The sequence below is a fragment of the Bison bison genome, unplaced genomic scaffold (genome assembly GCF_000754665.1).
Source record: "Bison bison bison isolate TAMUID 2011002044 unplaced genomic scaffold, Bison_UMD1.0 scf7180017864324, whole genome shotgun sequence".
NCBI classification, from domain to species: Eukaryota; Metazoa; Chordata; class Mammalia; order Artiodactyla; family Bovidae; genus Bison; species Bison bison.
The window spans coordinates 10,563,989-10,586,551 of record NW_011494896.1 but is presented as its reverse complement, the minus strand read 5'-3'; the positions used below and the strand labels follow the sequence as shown (position 1 = coordinate 10,586,551).

At 42.5% G+C, this 22,563-nt stretch overlaps 1 protein-coding gene across 1 annotated transcript in view; it reads right to left on the bottom strand.

Moving 5' to 3' along the window:
- The window catches only part of GAB2 (GRB2-associated binding protein 2), a 55,820-nt gene extending 34,053 nt beyond the window's left edge, over positions 1-21,767 (bottom strand). The window contains exon 1 of the mRNA XM_010853226.1: positions 21,258-21,767. Coding sequence (XP_010851528.1) covers positions 21,258-21,594 — 337 coding nt within the window. The 5' untranslated portion in view covers positions 21,595-21,767. The remainder of the gene's footprint in view (positions 1-21,257) is intronic.
- Between the last annotated feature and the right edge of the window lie 796 nt (positions 21,768-22,563).

Below are 22,563 nucleotides of genomic sequence, written 5' to 3'. Positions count from 1 at the left end.
CCCTAGTCATGTACATATTGTTTATGGCTGCTTCTATGCAAAGTGGAGTCCTTGTGACAAAGAACATACAGGTGGTAAAGCCTAAATATTGACTATCTGGCCCTTCAGAGAAAGTCTGCCAGCCCCTAGACTAGTAATTCTCTGTCTGGTTTGTACAATCATGTCCTCTCTCAAAAATCTTAGTATCTAATTTAAGTTTGTCACTAAGGATACAGAAGTGGGTTGAAACTAAGACCCATGAATCCTAAACTCATGCTTTGGAATAATCAAGAGAAAGAACCACAGGAAAAGCCAGTTTGGAGAGCTCATGAATGTAATTATAAGAAATCATACTCATTCTCATTTTAGCACACCTTGGGCACAAACAACAAGCTAGCTGCTGGTCAGCATACAGAATCAGAAGGTGTAAGAGGATAACAGGACTGATTTACGCTGCCAGACTTGGGAGAGAACACCAGTTTTTTTTTCTGATTCTTAACCATTTCTTCTTCTTCCATATCACAGATGCACAGATGTCATTTTCTGTATAGAGATCTTGTGTGTTTCTGGGGGCGCTGGGGAGGGGGGTTAGAGTTGCTTTACAATGTTGTGTTGGCTTCTGCTGTACACAGAAGGACATCAGCTATATATGAGCGTGTATATATACATACATATATATCTATCTCCACTCCGTGGGTCTCCCTCCCACACGCCTAGGTCAGCACAGAGCATTGAGCTGAGCTCTCTGTGCTATACCGCAGCTTTGCACTAGCTACCTATTTTACACATGGTACTTCCAGTCACTCCTTAACACATTACTTTGTCTCCTTTTCATCAAAGCACTTATTACTACTATTTCACCTCATGTGACGCATCGCTGATGCTTCAATATGGTGGCCATAAAAACACGCCTCTCAGATCTCCTGATGTGGGTAGCATATTTTCTAACAGCCCCAGCTGCTGGCCCTCTGCATCCTTAACTCCCCTGGGCTGTTCTCATCCACTGACAAAGAACAGCATCCTGTTCCTATGAGGAGATGGGACTCCTTCAATGGGAAACCTTGGCTTGAGACTTTCCAGGGACCAGCCCGAAGCTGTCTTAGATCTGCACTATGCTCCAATCCTCCTTCCTTCCTTCTCTTCATCACTGGTGTCAGACCTGCAGCCCAGTGAGGGCTTTCTTCCTTTCTCAGGGTCCTTCCCAGCATCCTTCACAGGCATCTCCCCCAGTAAGTCTCTCGCACATCTAAATGCATCTTGACAGCGGCTTCTTGGAGAACCTGAACCAACATACCCAGTGTCTAAAAGAGTCTGATGAACATCTGGTTGGCCCAGGTTCATTCTGCAAGTAAACCACAGACCCAGAATCACAGCCCAGTCCTCCACATCAAAACCTTTTCTACCGACAACAATCATCTGAGAATTACGTCCTTGGTACCTTTGTCCAGAGGGCCACTGCTCTGAGGAATCTGATGAGAAAATGTGTCCACCAATGACCAATCCCCACGGCTAGCCTCTGAGCTCTCTTTACAGTTATGTGGACTCTAGTGGGCATGAGGACATATGTCTTAGATTCAGAGAAAGCTAAAAATATGGTTTAGGGCAATCAAGAAGAGCTGGCTTAGGTTGAAAATAAAAGCAGAAAGAGCTCCGTGTGATACTCTCTTAAAGGAATGTAGGGAAAGCAGCTACAAAGGTAAAGACAGAGAAGGTCATCACAAAGGAGCAGACACAGCAGTGGGCCTCCCCAGGTCATCATATGTGCGCTGAGGACCCCACACAGGCACTATGACAGCATGAAGCAAGGAACAGTACCTAGAATTTCAGGGTATGGTTTAATTATTAGGAACATAGATTCTGGAGCCAGGTTGTCTGTGTCTGAATCCCAAGTTCTTTAATTAGTAGTTGTAAGAACCAGGGAAAGCTGAGCCTCTTTGTGCCTCGGTTTCTTCATCTGTAAAGTGGGACTAAGACAGTAAGATCCCTACCTATGAACCTTCAACCTCGAACTTTCAAAGGTGTGACTATGCCTTCGTACGTCCAATCACGCGAGTTAGTGCCTCTGTCTGGTGTACACTGTGAGTGAGTGCACCTCTACGAGTGGGTATGCTCCTGTGTGCTTTACTGTACAGAGCGCAGTAGCAGAGCAGCTTCATTTCAAGCTAGGTCTGCAAGAGGATGACTTCACTAAACTCCTGGCTGTGCAACCCGAGGAGCTTATTGATGAAGACCTGATGGAACTGGAGGCCCAGAGAAAGGATGAAGGGAGACAAGAAGAATTAGTGAAGGGATTCACAATGCAGGAAATGGCAGGGGGTTTTCTTTGTCTGAGGAGGCATGGTCAGTTTTTGAGGCATAAGACCCAAATGTAGACCGGGCCGTGGCAGCTGTTCAGGATCCAACCCGGCATTACCGTGTTGTCTAACATCCAAAGAGTTGGACATGATGAGAAAAAAAGAGCTACTACCCAGGCATCACTGTATCGTTCTTTTCAAGAGGGTCGACAGGATTGACTCCAGCAAGGAACCAGAACCTGAGTCATCAACATCAGGCATGAGTGATGCAGCTTGTCCTCCGTCTCCTACTGCTGACGATTCTTCAGCTCTACCATCTCCTGCCTCTAGTCAGTAACTCTTCTTGCCCATTCACGTGATGCCAGCCTGTATGTCAGCTGCTGTACTGTAGCACTGTACTTTTCAAGGTCCTGGACTGTAAGACTAAAAATGTTTTATTTTTCTGTTTGTCTGGTATGTATTATTCGTGTGAAAACTATTATAGACTTATTATAGTACAGCGCTATGCAGCCAATTGTGTTAGTTGGGTCCCTAGGCTAACTTTGTTGGACTTATGCACAAACTGGACTTACTAATGTGTTCTCGGAATAGAACTCATTTGTATGGAGGAGACTTCACTGTAATAGATGTCCACTTCATAAGATTATGAGTTAAGATCTGTGAAATGCTTTGAACACTGCCTCCTACAAGGTAAGCTCTATGTAAAGATCTCTTTATTAGTAGTAGTACATTTAAAGAGACACCTTTGTTTTTGAGCATCTCAGTAACTTAAGTATAATGCATTTCAAATTAAGAAAGTCAGCAAAGTTTGTATGGTAAACATATAAATCACACACAGTAAAAATGTTTCTGAATTTAGGCAAAACAGAGATAGTGTTCTTTAAAATGTTTCATTTTGGGGGAGATAAGACTCTTGAGAGTCCTTTGGAGATCAAACCAGTCAATCCTAAAGGAAATCAACCCTGAATATTCATTGGAAGGACTGATGCTGAAGCGGGAGCTCCAATACTTTGGCCACCTGATGCGAAAAGCTGACTCATTGGAAAAGACCCTGATGCTGGGAAAGATTGAGGGCAGGAGGAGAAGGGGGCAGCAGAGGATGAGATGGTTGGATGGCATCACCAACTTGATGGACATGAATTTCAGCAAACTCTGAGAGATAGTGAAGGACAGGGGAGTCTGGTGTGCTGCAGTCTAAGGGGTTGCAAAGAGTTGGACACGACTTAGCACCTGAACAACAATAATGACAAAGAATAACATGCCATACACACTCAAAGGACTGCTTTGAAGATCACGGAGAAGGCTGCAACAATTTATTAGCTATATACTCCACAGATAATTCATGCGTACTTATCATGTACCAATGGCTTCCCAGATGGCATTAGTGGTAAAGAATCTGCCCGCCAATGCAGGAGACACAGGAGATACAGGTTTGATCTCTGGGTCAGGAAGATCCCCTGGAGAAGGAAATGGCATGCACTCCAGTATTCTTGCCTGGAGAACCCCATGGACGGAGGAGACTGGCGGGCTATAAGCCATGGCATCTCAAAGAGCTGCAGATGACTGAGCACGAGCACAATACAATGCTATCAGGGACCAAACACCACGCTGTGTGGTTTACATGGATTCTTATGTAATCTTAAAGAATGCTTAGAGATGGGAATACCAGACCACCTGACCTGCCTCCTGAGAAATCTGTATGCAGGTCAGGAAGCAACAGTTAGAACTGGACATGGAATAATGGACTGCTTCCAAATTGGGAAAAGAGTACGTCAAGGCTGCATATTGTCACCCTGCTTATTTAACTTATATGCAGAGTACATCATGAGAAACATTGGGCTGGATGAAGCACAAGCTGGAATCAAGATCGCTAGGAGAAATATCAGTAACCTCAGATATGCAGATGACACCACCCTTATGGCAGAAAGCGAAGAAGAACTAAAGAGTCCTTGATGAAAGTGAAAGAGGAGAGTGAAAGCTGGCTTAAAATTCAATATTCAAAAAACAAAGATCATGGCATCTGATCCCATCACTACGTGGCAAACAGATGGGGAAACAATGGAGACAGTGACAGATTTTGTTTCTCGAGCTCCAAAATCACTGCAGATGGTGACTACAGTCATGAAATTAAAAGATGCTTGCTCCTTGGAAGAAAAGCTATGACCAACCTAGACAGCATATAAAAAGCAGAGACATTACTTTGCCAACAAAGGTCCATCTAGTCAAAGCTATGGTTTTTCCAGTAGTCATGTATGGATGTGAGAGTTGGACCATAAAGAAAGCTGAGCGCTGAACAACTGATGCTTTTGAACTGTGGTGCTGTATAAAACCTGTGAGAATACCTTGGACTGCAAGGAGATCAAACCAGTCAATTCTAAAGGAAATCAAACCTGAATATTCATTGGAAGGATTGATGCTGAAGCTGAAACTCCAGTACTTTGGCCATTTGATGTGAAGAACTGACTCAATGGAAAAGACCCTGATGCTGGGAAGATTGAAGGCAGGAGGAGAAGGGGACGACAGAGGATGAAGGGTTCGATGGCATCACTGACTCCATGGACATGAGTTTGAGCAAGCTCTGGAAGTTGTTGGTGATGGACAGGGAAGCTTGGCATGTTGCAATCCATGGGGTCACAAAGAGTTGGACCTGAGCGACTGACTATATGGTCTTTATAATAGTCTTGGAAGAATGTCTTGTTTCTATTGTACAAATGGAGAAACTGAGGCTCAAAAAAGTAAATTGACTTGCCCAAGACCATGTTAAGACTGAACTCATCCATGCTGTGGATTCATGTATTTATGATTCCAAGACCTGTGCTCTTTGCTCCTTACTAAATTGACCTTCTGAACTGGTGTGTATGTATGTACGTATATACACACATATATGCATATACACACATACATGCATCACACAAGTGAGAGGTGAAGCCTGGGTTTCATCTCTAACCTTGCCAGTTAGCTATATGATCTCGAGCAAATTAGCTCCCCTTTCCTGACCTCCAGACACTGTCATCTGAGGAGTGTGGAACTAAACACCCTCTAAGGGCCCTTCAAGAGCTCATATTCTAGAATTTTCTCAGTCTATGAAATCTACTCCCTTCTCTGTCTTGGCTGAGTGTTTTGGCTATTATGATTCACAAGTTATGATGAATTTGTTCACTGATCTCACCCACAAAAGGAGTGAGGAGGTGGGAAATAAAAGCAAACAATAAATAAGTGATAGATATATAAAATAAAGTTCAGGTCACTGGCATATTCTATCTTTTCAGATTAGTTAGATCATCATCCATTTTGAATTTTTTTTTTTTTGCTGTCCTTTTTCATTGTATACCACTGTTTTATACAGAATTTTAGACTCTATGTCCTGTTAATAAGGTTAGCATTTCTTGAAGCTTCTTTTTGCACCTCCCACCCCCCACCCCCAACAGGGAATTTCTCAAAACAACAATGTTTGGAAGTAAACTGTCATTTTCAAACTGTCATTTTATATAATTATAACTATTTACAAAGTTATAAGCAAACACTATAACTAAATCATTCATTTGAATCATCACTGGCCAGCTGCTATGAGTCTCTACTAATGTGGTGCCAGAAAGATAGAAGGGCCATGTTCCCAACCTCAGTCTCTCAGTCTCCCCTCATTCCCAGACTCTGTACTCTAGCCTTGGCGAATTAGTTTCAGTTCCCTAAGCTCTTGGGAACTTGAACATGCAGCCCACAGAGAAAGCAAGAGAAACCTGAGCTTTGGGGTGGTAGATGTGTTAATTGCCCTGACTGGTAATCATTTTACAATGTTTGCATGTATCAAATAGTCATGATGTATACTTTAAATATATACAGCTTTGTTAATTATAATTCAATAAATAGATGGAAAAATAAATATCTGGTTATTTATTTCTATTTATGTGGGGATAAAAGAAGAGAGAAACCTGAAGTAACAGAAAATCCTGTATTGATGGGTTTTAACCTAAGTTGATTAAAACTTCAATTTCTATCACTACCTTGATATTGAAATTAAACTCAGAAGTCTGAAAAAAACTTTTTCTTTTCACACTTGAGGTTAACCTCAATTTTTTTTTTTTAATCTGTTAGTCATATTCTGGCGTATAGCCAAGGCAGAGTTCAGTTAAAGGCAGGCAAATCTTGGTGAAGACAGAGGGCCCCAGAGTACCCCAGACCGTGGTATAACACACAGAGGAGGCAGGCAGTCACTTTAAGAAGGGCTCCAGGGGCAGTGTGGCAGAAAGAACACAAGCCGGAGGACTTGATAAAGCTCGAGAGCGAGATCATGGCTTAAGCTCTTTGCTGGCACATGACCCTAGAACGTGACCCAAAAACAGGTACTCAGTGTGCTGAGTGAGTGAATGTAGAGCAGAAACTGGGATCACCCAGCCACGTGGGCAGCAGAGGCCAAGAGGAGGAAGAAGCATGTTTAGGGAAAGCAGAAGCAGATTTTCTTCAGAAATTCAGGTAGACCACTGGCCACCTGGAAGTCAGCCACTGGGTAGATGGGCTCCAGCCACTGGCTTACTGGTTCGGGTAAGAGAGGGGCTAAATAAAAGCAGGAGAGGGTACAGGCCTAGGTGGAATTCGAGATGACAGTCAGGTTAACAGGAAATGACTCAAGAATAGGAAAAGTAGACAAAGTCCCAGGGCTGACCTTAGTTTACACGCAAAATGAAGGTCAGAACTGAGCAAAAAGGATGAAGAATCCCAAAGCCCTGACTCCAGGCTGGGGTGCAGGGTGGGCCTCAATGGGAAGGCAGAGTCCAAAGGCCTCTGGCCAAGTACAGAAGCAGAGGCTGGGAACTGGGTGATCCCGACACCACGTAACCTCTAGATGACCGCTCCCCAGACTTTTCCATCTTATGGAGGAGTGAAAACACTGCCTCTCTGTTTATTTGTTTGTACACTTTAAAAAACTGACACACAGGGTTCACAAATTTTTACTGTGAATATGGAAAAACTATTGTTTACTGTAACTGTCATTTCACACACACACAAACACAAGGACACTTTGACAAACACGCACAGCCCTAAGAAGAGAAGCTCTGGATAAAGGCAAGTTATGAAATCTGACTACATTTAGCCTTATGAAAACTGACTACATTCTCATTATGTTTTTGTTTTTGTTGTGGACTGAGGACATTTTTCACAGCTCAGCACTGGTCTGTGGGACCTTGTTTGGCAATAGTTGCTGCAGACCAATATTTTTGCACTGTGTTCCAGCCTTCCCAGGCCACCAAGGGCGAGAAGGAGGGCAGGCCATCTGGGTCCAACGCCAGCTTACAGTGCTTGACTCCACCTCCCCTGCAACATTTAGAACAGCTCCTTCTCGCCTGTTTCACATATTGTGTCCATGTAAGATTTAGTTAACAAGCATTGCAAGGGAAAAAAAAAAAGTTTGAAAATCACTGATCCCCAAGCTCCTCGTTTACTGTTGAAGAAACCAAGAGCTACACACTGGATTCAATAACAAAGCTGAAATAAAAAATCAGGACTTTGACTCCCAATTCAGATCTCAGAGAAAGGTGACCATACCTACTGATTTTGCAGAGTTCAAAATCCTGGGCAGAACTCTATATAGCTGGATGTTTTAACCATAACCAAGAGCTTTAGAGGTCCAAGGTGACCTTACCACTAAATTCAAAATCCTAATTCTACCTTTAGCCAAAAATTAGAGTTATGTTGGGCTTTGGAGTCTGGTCTGGGACCAATTCCACAATAATTTATTACCCTCCTTCACTAGAGATAACTAGAAATATTCAAAGAACAGGAAAGGGGGGAGCATCTCATGGGATGTCTGGAAGTTATCCAAAGCTTCTGGTGTTGAAAAGCTGGGGTGAGGCGCTCTCATTTCTAACAGTCTGTGGGTTTGGCAGGTAACATTAGACTTAATCTAAGCTGGCTGGCTGGGGTGCTGAAGGGCAGTCTCTGGTACACGAGGGAAAGCAGGAAGGAGGATCAAGGCTTAGAACGAAGCAAAGAGGGTCAGGTTTCTCCCTGTCTCCCTTGCCTCCTCCAGAGGGTCTGGACTTTGCTGCAAGTCAGGGTTGAAGCCTGTTCCAGGACAATGCAAAAGTGTCTGTGTGGATTTTATGGAGTTCATGTCCCAGCTCAGAGCCTACTCTCAGGGTGACCAGACCCAGCTGTGGACAAAAAACAACAAACAAACAAAAAATCGAGGAAGGTCTGATATTTCAGGGTTATTTAGAATAACATTTTCTTTTTCAAAATAGGGCTTGAGGACTTCGGATCTGGCTGGAAACTGGTCTGGATGTTTATTTTCCTCATTGTCTCTGGAAAAAAAGGGTGGGTGATTCAGACATCTGCCTCCGCCTCTGGGCTGGGGCCTGGGTCAGTCTTCACTCTGATCTTCATTCCTCAAGGGACCTGTGTCAGTCTGCGGGGGAAGCTGCCTACCACCTCCCACATTTGCTCTAAGCTTCCCACAAAGGTCCCCCAGAGGAGTGAGAGATCTGAACTCAGTTTAAAAAGGCAAAATACAAAAGGTAGGGGAGGGAACAAGGCAGGAAAAGGTCCTCCCAGAATGAGAAGAGAGACAGGGTGAGGTCTCCAAGAAAGGCTTCTTCCCTCCCCAGCCTCGTCTACTCCCAGCTTTTCCCTCTAACCCCTGCTTCTCCCTTGGCACCACTCCCTGTGTGAGGGGGAAGGACCAAGGTCACCAGAAGGTATCTGAGTGGACTGCCTGACTCCACCACAGCCCTCCCTGCTGTAAGAAGTCCAGCTGGAATAAGGGGGCCTGACCTTTCAGGCACTAATCATTCTCCTGGAGAGGAAGGAGCTGTTTGAAGACCCTGGTAATATTCCTCCACTGGAGGTTGAAGACTTTCCCAAAAGCATATTGATGAGTATCATTTCATCTCAGAGGGAACCAGGACTTAAAATAATTCTGCTGTTGAGTTACTGGGAAAACTCATGGATTACTAGAAGTTTATGGCCCCTGCCCAAGGATAACATGCAAATTCGTGAAGCATTTCCATATTTTATGGGACTTCCCTAGTGGCTCACACAGTAAAGGAACTGCCTGCAATGCAGGAGACCTGGGTTCGATCCCTGGGTTGGGAAGATCCCCTGGAGAAGGAAATGGCAACCCACTCCAGTATTCTTGCCTGGAGAATTCCATGGACAGAGGAGACTGGCAGGCTACAGTCCGTGGGGTCACAAAGAGTTGGATACAACTGAGTGATTAACACTTTCACTTTTCAAATATTTACTAAATGCTTAAAGGGGGGCAGTCTCACCCAAAATTTTAGTAGGGACAGATAAAGAACAGTTGGCTGGAAGGTCATCTTTCCATAGAGTTAGTCATGCAACTGTCGTGAAATTCCTGCTAGGGAGTTTAAGAAGAGAAAAAGCTACAATAAGAGACAGGATATGGAGGAGGCTCTGGCCTTATTTCAAAATCTTCAAGAGTTGCAAATGGGGGTCTGGTGATCTAACCTCCCTGAGCTTTTAGTTCACAGTAGTTTGTTGGCTACTTTGAGACGGATCATGTTGTCTTGCTAATTTAGCCCTTTGAGATTAATATTAGTGCACAGATAGCACTTTGTATATGTAAAGCTCTCAGTGATATATCAACTTCTTGCTTCTCTTCCTTGCTGGCTATTTTGTGATTTACAAACAGCCACAATAAACAGGTCTACGAGGCCAATATCACTGATGAACATAGATGCAAAAATCCTCAACAAAATACTAGCCATCTGTATCCATCAATACATCATAAAGATCATAAACCATGATCAACTGGGATTCATCCCAGGTATGCAAGGATTTTTCAACATATGTAAATCAATCATTGTGATATACCACATTAACAAATTCAAGAATAAAAATCATATGATCATCTCAACAGATGCAGAAAAAGCTTCTGACAAAATTCAGCACCCATTTATGATATAAACTCTTCAGAAAGTGGACATAAAGTGTACATAACTCAACATAATAAAGGCCATATATGAGAAACATCAATAACCTCAGATATGCAGATAACATCACCCTTATGGCAGAAAGTGAAGGGGAACTAAAAAGCCTCTTGATGAAAGTGAAAGAGGAGAGTGAAAAAGTTGGCTTAAAGCTCAACATTCAGAAAATGAAGATCATGGAATCTGGTCCCATCACTTCATGGGAAATAGATGGGGAAACAGTGGAAACAGTGTCAGACTTTATTTTTTGGGGCTCCAAAATCACTGCAGATGGTGACTGCAGCCATGAAATTAAAAGACGTTTACTCCTTAGAAGAAAAGTTATGACCAACCTAGATAGCATATTCAAAAGCAGAGACATTACATTGCCTACAAAGGTCCGTCTAGTCAAGGCTATGGTTTTTCCAGTGGTCATGTATGGGTGTGAGAGTTGGACTGTGAAGAAAGCTGAGTGCCGAAGAATTGATGTTTTGAACTGTGGTGTTGGAGAAGACTCTTGAGAGTCCCTTGGACTGCAAGGAGATCCAACCAGTCCATTCTGAAGGAGATCAGCCCTGGGTGTTCTTTGGAAGGAATGATGGTAAAGCTGAAACTCCAGTACTTTGGCCACCTCATGCGAAGAGTGGACTCATTGGAAAAGACTCTGATGCTGGGAGGGATTGAGGGGCAGGAGGAGAAGGGGACGACAGAGGATGAGATGGCTGGATGGCATCACTGACTCGATGGACATGAGTTTGAGTGAACTCCGGGAGATGGTGATGGACAGGGAGGCCTGGTGTGCTGCAATTCATGGGGTTGCAAAGAGTCGGACACGACTGAGCGACTGAACTGAACTGAACTGATGACAAACCTATAGCTAACATAATACTCAATGGTGAAAAGCTTAAAGTTTTCCCTCTAAGATCACGAACAAGACAAGGATGTCCACTTTTACCACTTCTATTCAGCATAGTTTTGGAAGACCTAGATATAGCAATCAGAAAAGAAAAAGAAGTAAAGGGAATCCAAATTGGATAAAAAGTTAAACTGCCACTGTTTGCAGATGACATAGTATTATACATAGAGGATCCTAAAGATGTACTATAAAACTACTAGAACCCATCAATGAACTTGGTGAAGTTGCAGGTTACAAAATTAATATACAGAAATCTATTGCATTTCTATACACTAATAACAAACTAGCAAAAGGAGAAATTAAGGAAATAATCTCATTTGCCATCATATCAAAAAGAATAAAATACCTAGGAATAAGTACCTAAGGAGGCAAAAGACCTGTACTCCAAAAACTATAAGATGCTAATGAAAGAAATTGAAGAAGACATAAACAGATGGAAAGATATACCATGTTCACGGATTAGAAGAATCACTATTGCCAAAATGACAATACTACCCAAGGCAATGAATAGATTCAATGGAATCCCTATCAAATTACTAATGGCATTTTTCACAGAACTAGAACAAAAAAATCTCAAAATCTGTACGGGGACACCAAGGAACTCGAATAGCCAAAGCATTCTCAAAAAAGAAAAACTGAGCTGGACAAATCAGGCTCCCTGACTTCAGACAATACTAGAAAGCCACAGTCATCAAAACAGTACGGTACCAGCAAAAAATATAAATCAATGGAATGGGACAGAAAACCTAGAAATAAGCTCATGCACCTATGGTACAGTAATTTATGACAAAGGATGTAAGACTACTCAATGCTGGAAAGACAGTCTCTTCAACATTTGGTGCTGGGAAAACTGGATAGCCACATGTAAAAAAATGAAATTAGATCATTCTTTAACTCCATACACAAAAATAAGCTCAAAATGGATTAAAGACCTAAATGTGAAACCCAACACTATAAAATACCTAGAGGAAAACATAGGCAGAACATTCTCTGACATAAATCACAATAACATCTTTGTCAATCCATCTCCCAGAAAAATGGAAATAAACAAAACTAAACAAATGGGACCTACTTAAGCTCAAAAGCTTCTGCACAGCAAAGAAAACAATAAACAAAATGAACCGACAATCCAAAGATTGGGAGAAAATATTTGCAAATGATGTGACTGATAAGGGATTGGTCTCCAAAATTTACAAACAGGTTATGACCCTTAACAGTATCAAAACAAACAACCCACTCCAAAAACTGGGCAGAAGATGTGAATAGACATTTCTGCAAAGAGGACATACTAATGGTCAATGGGCAGAAGAAAAAGATGTTAAAGTTTGCTAATAATTTGAGAAATGTAAGTTAAAACTACAATGAAATGCCACCTCATACCTGTCAGAATGGCTATCCTCAAAAAACTCCACAAACAACAAATGCCGGAGAGGGCGTGGAGAGTAGGGAATCCTCTTACACTGTTGATGGGAATGCAAACTGGAATAGCCACTATAGAGAACAGTATAGATGTTCTTTAAAGAACTAAAAATCGAGCTACTGTAGGACCCTGCTATCTCACTCCTGAGCATATATCTGGAGAAAACCATGATCTGAAAGATTACACGCACCCCAGTGTTCACTGCCTCACTGTTTACAGCAGCCAAGACGTGGGAGCAACCCACACGTCTATCAACAGAGGAATGGACAAGGAAGCTGTGGCACATCTATACAATGCATCTATACTCAGCCATTACAAAGAATGAAATAACGCTATTTGCTGAAACATGGATGGACCTAGAGATTGTCATACTGAGTGAAGTCAGTCAGACAGAAAAGGAAAAATACCATATATTCCTTACTGTGGAGTCTAAAAACAAATGATACAAAATAACTTACAAAACAGAAAGAGACTCAGAAAACCAACTTATGGTTGATGGGGAGGAGAAGGGATAGTTAGGGACTGTGGAAAGATCATGTACAGACTGCTATATTTAAAATGGATACCCACTGGGGACCTACTGTATAGCGCATGGAACGCCACTTAATGTTATGTACCAGTCTGGATGGGAGGGGGTTTGGAGGAGAATGGATACATGTATCTATAAGGCTGAGACCCTTTGTGTTCACTTGAAACTATGACAACATTGTTAATTGGCCATACCTCAATACAAAGCAAAAAGTTTAAAGTTTGATTAAAAAAAACAGGTCTGTGAAAAGGGATTGGGACCAATGAAAAGGAATCAGAGCACACAGTCCTAGGATGGAGTTAAAGCTCTTAAGAGTCTGGACCTGGCGACACTGCTTCTTTGGGAGCGTCAGTGCCTTTAAACCTCAGCTTCCTTACTTGTGCAACAGGGATCACGCTAGCGGCCCTGCCTCTCTTGTATCTTTATGCTCAAAGGAGACTGTGTATAAGTGTTTCTATAGACTGTACAGTTCTCTAAAAACAACAGGGACTTAAATCATATCCTGTTCATCTTGACCTTCAGATATAACCACCATCACATCCACCGAAAGCACTACATGGAAAGCAGAGAAACAAGCCGCTGCCATTCACACTGCACACCTATGCACTTCCCCAGCTTCCCCCCAACCCCTCGGTGAGGGAGCGTCATCTCCACATTACAGATGGTAACACCTCCGAGAGACACTTATTCAATGTCTAGAGCACATAAGTAGCAGCAGCCAGTGTGCCTTTCAGAGCACATGTGAGAGTGAGGGGCTGTGCAGGCCCTGCACTGGCCATGGGATTAGAGGAAGACGGGGGCCACCGGGGACAAGAAGCTCTTGGCTTTGAGGATTCAAAGGGCTGGGGGCCTTCCAAGCAGTCGGTGGCTCCTGAGCCCATGAATAATTCATCCAAGCTCCGCACTGGGAGCTGGTTCTTTTTGTGTGTGGTACATCTGGTCAGGGACAGCTGCCCATGACGGAGCCACAAACGTGAGGTCTCGGCTCTGCCTGCTCGTAAACACAGCTCAGAGCAGCTTTCTGCTCCCTGCTCGGGGGACTGAAGGCTGTTTTGATTCCCAGAGAAGGCAGGGTTCTTACTGTTGCTTGTGCATGCGTGTACACACACACGCACACACACACCCACCCCCCCAAACAAACAAAAAGCCAACTCCACGTATATGACCTGAAATCCTGATATTCATTCTTGGAACTGTTTTTCCTTCCCGAGCGTCGTTCTTGGCTTCCTGTCAGGAGGCTGTTTTCCCCACCCTTGGGTCGATATTCAGACTCTGTGTCACTCTTGGTTTGGTCTTGATACTAGGCAGGTTTTATCCTAAGCATTTTTGGCTGAAATATGTGAGGAATTGGAGAGTCGTAGCAGAAAGAAGAAGCTGGGGGTGGCAAGAAGGATTAAAAAAAGACTCCATCTGCCACAGAACTCCTTCCAGCTGAAAGTGAAAAACACAAGTTTTTTTTTTTTTTTTTAAATGACAGGTCCCATCACAACTCTTAAAAAAAAAAAAAAGAAACAAGGAATATGTACTTGGAGGAGGCTCTGTATGAGAAGGAATTTCTACAGGACCAACAGCAAGTGAGGGTATGGACCGCACAGGTCTTGGGGACACCTCTGCATAGAAACCAATGTGAATCCTGCATTGGGAAATATGAAACTTGAGGGGCTGCCAGTGGTCTAAGGTCTGTGCTGATAAGCTCATAGAGAAACAGAACTGGTAGATGAAAAGATTTTCTCTGTTTGAAGAAAGGAAACTAAGACCTCAATCAAGTGACTTCTTCACATCATCCCAGAGTTGGGATGTGAGCTCAGGCACACCGATCACCCACCCACCACAGACTCACCAACAGAGACTGATGGCTGGATTAAAGCTCTACAAGTTACTAAATTCTTGGAATAGTCCAGCCCGAGGATTTCAGCAATATGGACCCGTAAGGAGGGAAACCTGAGCCAGCTGCAGGACCCCGGCGGAAGGAGTCAAGGAGTGCTTTCAACCTAATATGTGGCATCCACAGGGGCGAAAACAACAGGGCTTGGTTCTGGCTGATGTTCACATTCCAGGAGGGCTGGGGCAAAGAGATGGCGTGTGAGAATGCAGAGTCAGACTCGGGTTAGACTAGAATCCCGGCTCCATCATTTTTTAGCTGTGACCGTGAGTCAAGATCATTGCTACCTCAAAGGATTACTGTGCATTTCGAGTAAGAATGTATTTTACACACCCTATTTTACAAAGGGTAGATGCTCAATACACAGCTCCTATTATGTCCTTTTGTGGTCACTGAGGGTTACCTATGAGTACAGGATGCATCCCACACGAGGCAGGTGAGCAAGCCCCAGCAACAGGAGAGTGGCACTGTATTTAGGAGGAAGCTTGGCTTCCCTGGTGGCTCAGAGGTTAAAGCGTCTGCCTGCAATGTAAGAGACCTGGGTTCGATCCCTGGGTTGGGAAGATCCCCTGGAGAAGGAAATGGCAACCCACTCCAGTATTCTTGCCTGGAGAATCCCATGGACACAGGAGCCTGGTAGGCTACAGTCCATGGGGTCACAAAGAGTGGGACACGACTGAGCGACTTCACTTTCACTTTCACTTAGGCAGATGAGGGCTGCAGAGTCTGTCTGAACCCAGCCAATGCATGGGTATGATAGACAAGAGCTTTAGTCCTAGAGTGTTAGGCATGGGGAAAAAAATAGCACTCAGTTGTTTTTTTTTTTTTGAAAGAAATGGAAACACAGTTGATTAAATGAAATAAAGCACTTTAGCAAAAGTAGGTAGTCAAATGTTGACTTCCTTCCTGCTTTTCCTCATATCCTGATTCTAAAAGAAACACTGACTTAGATGATTAATCTTCCTCTCCTTACCTGAGGGTTTCATAGATAAGACACACTTTTAGGAAAAGCTTCTAAGTTAAAACAAAACCTATTATGTGGCTGAATCTTGTTACATACCAGATTCTACCAGAGGAAGAAAAGCCCATTTGGTTTCATCAGAAAGATCTCACAAAGAATCCTAAACCTCTATCATAGACAACTAATATTCTTGCTCTGACAATTAACGCACTAGATATCTATTAAATAATCCCTTATAAAAGAAGTTAAAAGTTAAAGGGAATATAATGTCTAACAGACAAAGCTGTTGAAAAATACTGACTTGCTTACTTGTTGCCTCCTTAACATTCTCCCTCTTCCTTCCTTCACTGAGCTGGTGGTGTGTGGGCTGGTGCCTCCATCCCTGGTGATGCTTCTGTTATAGAACTTCCTTGGGACTGTCTGGTTATGTCTGTTCCCTCCACTAGACTATGAGGTCCGAGTGCTGGAACTCTACTGTTCATCTTTATAGTCTGTAGCCTCAGTGGTTATGACAGGGACTGTCACAGAATAAGTCTTCCATAAAGATCTGCTGAGTGAATGAACATTGTATGAATGAACAAATGAATATTCCTACCAAAAGAAAGTAAGCCCAGATGATGCAGTTCTACATATTTGAATTTGAATCATATTTAAATTCTATATAGTAAAAGTAGGGATTCAGACAGTAACTGTTTTTAAAATACATGATTTAAAAACAAGATATTTGCACCAAGAATAAATTTTGCTACATTTTAAGGATAAATTTTTTTTTGTAGGGACACCTCTAATCCCACAAGAGAATAGTTCAAAGTAACTTTCTTTCTGGTTCCTCCCCAACCCCATTATACATATTTCCTAAAATCTTATGTATTCCTTGGACTTACTTCTCACATTTACGAAAGCTTTGCGACTAGAGGGTCTCTGGATTTTTTCTCGTGCTTTTTAAAAACCTCTTCCTTATTTTCTTCCTCTTTTTTTTTTTTTTTTGCATAAGCATTTTATTCCTCCATCAAAAATAAAATGTAAAACAAAATCCATAAAAGTTATAATAACAAAGATTTGGTCAGATGGAACCAAAAATTCCACCCAGAAAGCAAAAATTATACCAAAGAATTTAAGAGTAAAATGGGGCTTCATAATCCTTCCTCAAAGAAGATCACAGAATTCCTAGGGAAGGACATCTAGTCCAGGCACAATCAGCTACATAATTTGCAGAGCCCAGTGCCAGGTGGCAAAAGCCCTTTGCTCAAAAATTAAGGACTTCAAAACAAATAAATGTAAAGATAACTTGTGCTCATGGATTTTAAGAATCTGCATTGTTAAAATGTCTATAACACCCAAAACCATTTACAGATTCAGTGCAATCCTCATCAAGATTCCAATGACATTTTTTTTTTACAAAAATAGAAAAAACAATCCTAAAATTCATATGGAACCACAAATCACCCCAGATAGCCAAAGCAATGTGGAGAAAGAACAAAATTGGAGGGGTCACACTTCCGGATGTCAAAGTATATTATAAAGCTACAGTAATCAAAACAGCATGGTACTGGCATATTAATAAAAAAACACACACAGACAAGTGGAACAGAATAAAAAGCCCCAGTATATGGTCAATACTTCATAAAGGAACCAAGAATACTCAAAGGAGAAAAGTCTTCAGTAAATGGTATTGGGAAAACCAGATATTTACATGCAAAAAAAAATTAAATTAAAACCCAATCTCACATTATGCACAAAAATTAACTTGAAATGCATTAGACTTAAATGTAAAACCTGAAACTATAAACATCCTAATAGAAAACACAGAGGAAAAGTTCTTTGACATTGGTCTTGGCAATGATATTTTTTTTTTTTGATGTGACACCAAAAGCACAAGTAGAAAAGGCAAAAATAAACAAGAGGGACCACATTAAACTACAACGCTCTGCACAGTGAAAGAAACAACCAATAAAACGAAAAAGCAGCCTCAGGAATGGGAGAGAAATACTTGCAAACCTCGTATCTGATAAGGTGTTAATACCCAAAATACACAAGGAACTCATATCATTTGACAGCAAACCAGAATAGACCTTTTTCCAAAGAAGATATCTGAAAACAGGTACAGAAATGCAAATAAAGTCAAAACCACGAGATACCATCTCACACCTGTTAAATGGCTAGTATCAAAAAGATTGCGGTAAGTGTGACCAGAGATATGGGGAAAAGGGAACTCTTGTGGACTAGAGGTGGGAATATAAATTGGTACAGCCACTATGCAAAACAGTATGGAGGCTTTCCTCAAAAAATTAAAAGTATAACCATAAAACCCAATAGTTCCGGTTCTGGATATATCACTGAAGGAACTGAAATTACTGTCTGGAAGAGTTATCTGCCCCCTCACGTTCATTTCAGCATCATTTACAGTAGGAGTGACATGAAAACAACCAAAGGTCCACTGAGGAATGAAGGGATAATGAAAATGTGACCATATATGTGTGTATATATGTATCAAATTATACACACACACACACACACAATTTTTTAAACTGGTGTATATTTATAATGTTGTGTTACTTTCTGCTGTACAGTGAATCAACTATCCATAATACACAAATCTACTCTCTTCTAGACTCCAAACCCATATAGGTCACTGCAGAGTCCTGAACAGAGTTCCCTGCACTATACCGTAGGTTCTTATTATCTTTTATATACAATAGTGGGTACGTGTCAATCTCAGTCTCCAAATTTATCATCCTCCTTTCCTCCATGGCAACCATATGCTTGTTTTCTGTATCTGTGAATCAATTTCCGTTTTGTAAACAGTTTCATTTGTACCATTTTACATTCCTACCAGCAACATATGAGGTAGGATGCATGAGCAAAGTATGTTTCTTCACATCCTGGCCAACACTGGTCACTGTCCATATTTTGATTACAGTCATCCTAGTGGGTGTGAAGTATTATCTCATTGTGGCTTTGTTTCACATCTCCCTAATGAGTAAGGATGTCCAACATTTTTGCATCTTCTCATGGGCTTACTGGTTATTTGTATATCTTCCCTGGAATAATGTCTATTCAGATCCTTTACCTATTTTTAAATGAGGTTATTTTGTTGTTGTTGTTACTGAGATGTAATAGTTCTTTTTATATTCTAGATACTAGACCCTTATCAGATATGATTTGGAAATAATTCCTCCCATTCTGTAGGAGGAGTATCTCAAAACTGTTTCGCAGCCCTAAGTCAGATCTACTGAATCAGTACCCATAAATTAAAAGAGGAAAGTTTTTAGGGTGATTCTGATGACCCACCAGGTTTGTGAACAAATAATCCAGACCAGAGCTTCTCAAATTTTACTGTGCCTACAAATCACCTAGGTATCTTAATACAATTCAGAGGGAGATACAAAACTTCCTTAGGATACCATGGTAATAACGGTTGCAAACATGATCAGCTGATGAATGCTAAAATTAGTGGGCAAAAGTTTAAGCAGAAATGGGGTATTTGCACATCATTAAAGTACTTCCTGCAAAATATTTATTAATTATGAAAGCACAGATAGCAGCTTTATAGCAGAAGAATGTGTCAGATACCATCTTAACCAAGCGATGAGGTAACATGACCAGTAATAAGGCATATTGATACCACGTGTCTCCTGATACAACGTGCAGAGAAAGGCACATTACCTCTGTGGTAGTCTCCCCCAGACCTCAATCTAATCATGAAAAAACATCATACAAATTCAAACTGAGGGAGATTCTACAAAATATCTAGCCAGTATGCCTTATAAGTGTCAAGGTCAAAGAAAAACAAGAGAGGCTGAGAAAGTGGCATCCCAGATTGGAGGCCCTAGAGGCAGAACCACCAAATCTAATATGCTATCCTGGACCGAATCCTGAACAGAATAAAGACGTTGGTGAAAAACAAGTGAAATCCCAATACACTGCAACTAACTGTATTGTACCAATCAACATTTTGACAACTATACTCTGGTTAAGAAAGATGTTAACATTAGGGAAAGCTGGATGAAAGATACATGGGAACTTGCTGTACAATTTCTGCACCTCTTCTGTAAGTTTAACATTATTTCAGAATAAGAAACTTTAAAAAATATGCAGATTCTGATCCTGTAAGTCTGAGCAGAAGTCTTCTGTCTTCCTAACAAGTTCCCAGGAGAGGTTGATGCTGCTCATCCATAAACCCCACTCTGATAGTAACAGTCTAAATCGGTGGTTCTCAAACTTAACCATGCATCAGATCACCTGGCAGGCTGGTTAAAACACCTCCAGAGTTTTCTGATTCACTGAGTCTGGGGTGGGGCTTAAGAATCTTCATTTCTAATAGGTTCCCAGATGAGGCTGATGTTGTTGATATGCTAGAAACAGTTTTTATGTTTTTAAAGGGTTCTAAAAAGTTTAGAAAGCAGGTATAGGAATCAGAGATTGTATGCAGCCTTCAATTATTTACAAAAAATGGATGCTGAGCCCCAGACCCTTGCCACTCGGTGTGAAGCCTTTAAAAGACGGATGCCTAGGTCCCACCCCTGACATTCTTAGCTAACTGATTTGATATGTATCTTTAGCATCAACATTTAAAAAATGTTCCTCTTTAATTCTGATATGTAACCAGGTTTAGGAAACTACTAACTTAGGCTTTCCATCAGCCACACACACAAAAAGAACCCTACTCCTCAATCATCCTAGAGTTGGGGATAAGCCCAAACAAATGTCAAAGAGCATTTCTGCAACTGAAGCCTCACTTAAAAATGTTGAGCTACTCTTTCTGTGAGGGCTAACAAAATCTGAACACAAGCCAGAATCTCCCCCTTCTCGTGTGTCCATTCCCAGGGAAACATAAAGAACAGTGGATTGTACATCAACAGTACTCACAAAGAATCCCACACCTCCCCTTGCCAGAAAAGTGGCAAGTATAACCATGCAGGTTGTTCTGAAACAAAGGACAGGAGTGGACAGAGGATGCATCAAAGAAGAGAGCAAGGTGCAAGCTGCCCATGTGTGGGTGACAGGTTAACCAGGCGCAGACAGCTAGAGAGCTGAGGGGGGGAAGGGCAGACCTGAGAAACGGGGTAGCACGGAGGTACCTGAAGAAATGCCATCAAGTACCTCGAGCTTCATCATAACCCCAGCATGCCTGCTTTCCACGTGAGCAGACTCAGGGCTAGGAGGCCCTCTACTGTGGCCAAGCCCTTCACACTCTTATCCTCTGCCTACTTCCCCCCCGCCTCAGAGGACAGCCTTTAGCTAAAGCCCACTCTGCTGTTCAAGAAGTCTGAAGGCCGTCCCCTGGGCCCCAGGGGCCCAGCCACTGCCAGGAGGCGCCTGCCTGGTCCCTACTGAGAAGCGTCTCGTACCTGTGCTCTCTTCTGCCTGGTTGAAGCCGCAGATCTGGCAGATGCTCTGGACCCACTTATTCATGTCCTCCTCCGTCTCGGCCACCAGGTAGAAGGTGCGCTCGCTGGTCTTGATGTCGAACACGAAGCTGTCCTGCAGCTCCTTCTTGTTGAAGGTCAGGCCTGCATCCACCTGCTCGCAGAAGTTCAGGTTGATGATGCGCAGGGGCTTCTTGGAGTGATCGTTCTTGTAGTATTCCAGGACGTCGGGGTCACCGCTCATCCGGCCGCTCCGCAGGATAAACCAGCGCTTCTTCCAGGCCTGAACAGGAAGGAGTGAGAGGAGGGGGAAAGTCATGAGTTACTTCAAAGCTTTTCACAGGTCCTCAGATATCACCAGGCTAAGGCTGGGGACTGTTGCACCTGCCGGCCGAGCGTGGCCTCTATCTCCTTTTTGTGTTTCCCCAGAGTTTAAGACGGAGAAGGCAATGGCAACCCACTCCAGTACTCTTGCCTGGAAAATCCCATAGATGGAGGGGCCTGGTAGGCTGCAGTCCATGGTGTCGCTAGGAGTCGGACATGACTGAGCCACTTCACTTTCACTTTTCACTTTCATGCACTGGAGAAGGAAATGGCAACCCACTCCAGTGTTCTTGCCTGGAGAATCCCAGGGATGGGGAGCCTGGTGGGCTGCCGTCTATGGGGTCGCACAGAGTTGGATATGACTGAAGCGACTTAGCAGCAGCAGCAGCAGAGTTTAAGACACAGCAGATGACTTTAGTACACACGTTACTGCAGCATTTCACTACTGAAACAGGGTCTTATCACTATGAAATGAGATATGTCATTTCAAGAAGTCAGATGAGGGCTAAAAGACTTTACACAATTATTCCATCAAGCTAGAATACAGCCTCAAACTCACAGGACTTTTAGTCAGGGTGGAACTTGCAAAGCTGTAACATCTCAGTTTATGGATGGGGCCCCCCACTAAGACAGAGTGAGCTGAAGCAACAATGTCACAAACAGCAGGTAGCGGAGAAAAAAGCTTCCAAGCTTTCAGCACCTGGTGCTTTTTACCCAATCACGACGCCTTGGAAGAATCACACAGAAACCCTTCTAAAACTTCCCTGAAGCACATAACTTCAGAATTTCCCCCATGTCATTCACTATATACAGTGGATAATACTATGTCCCTAGTATTTATAATACAGCCCTGTACTTAATAAGCATTCAATATATATTACTGAATGAATAAACTCCTTATGTCATGCCATATTATAGAATTTAACTCAGTTGCGGACTTCCTTATGTGGTTGTCTACATTCCA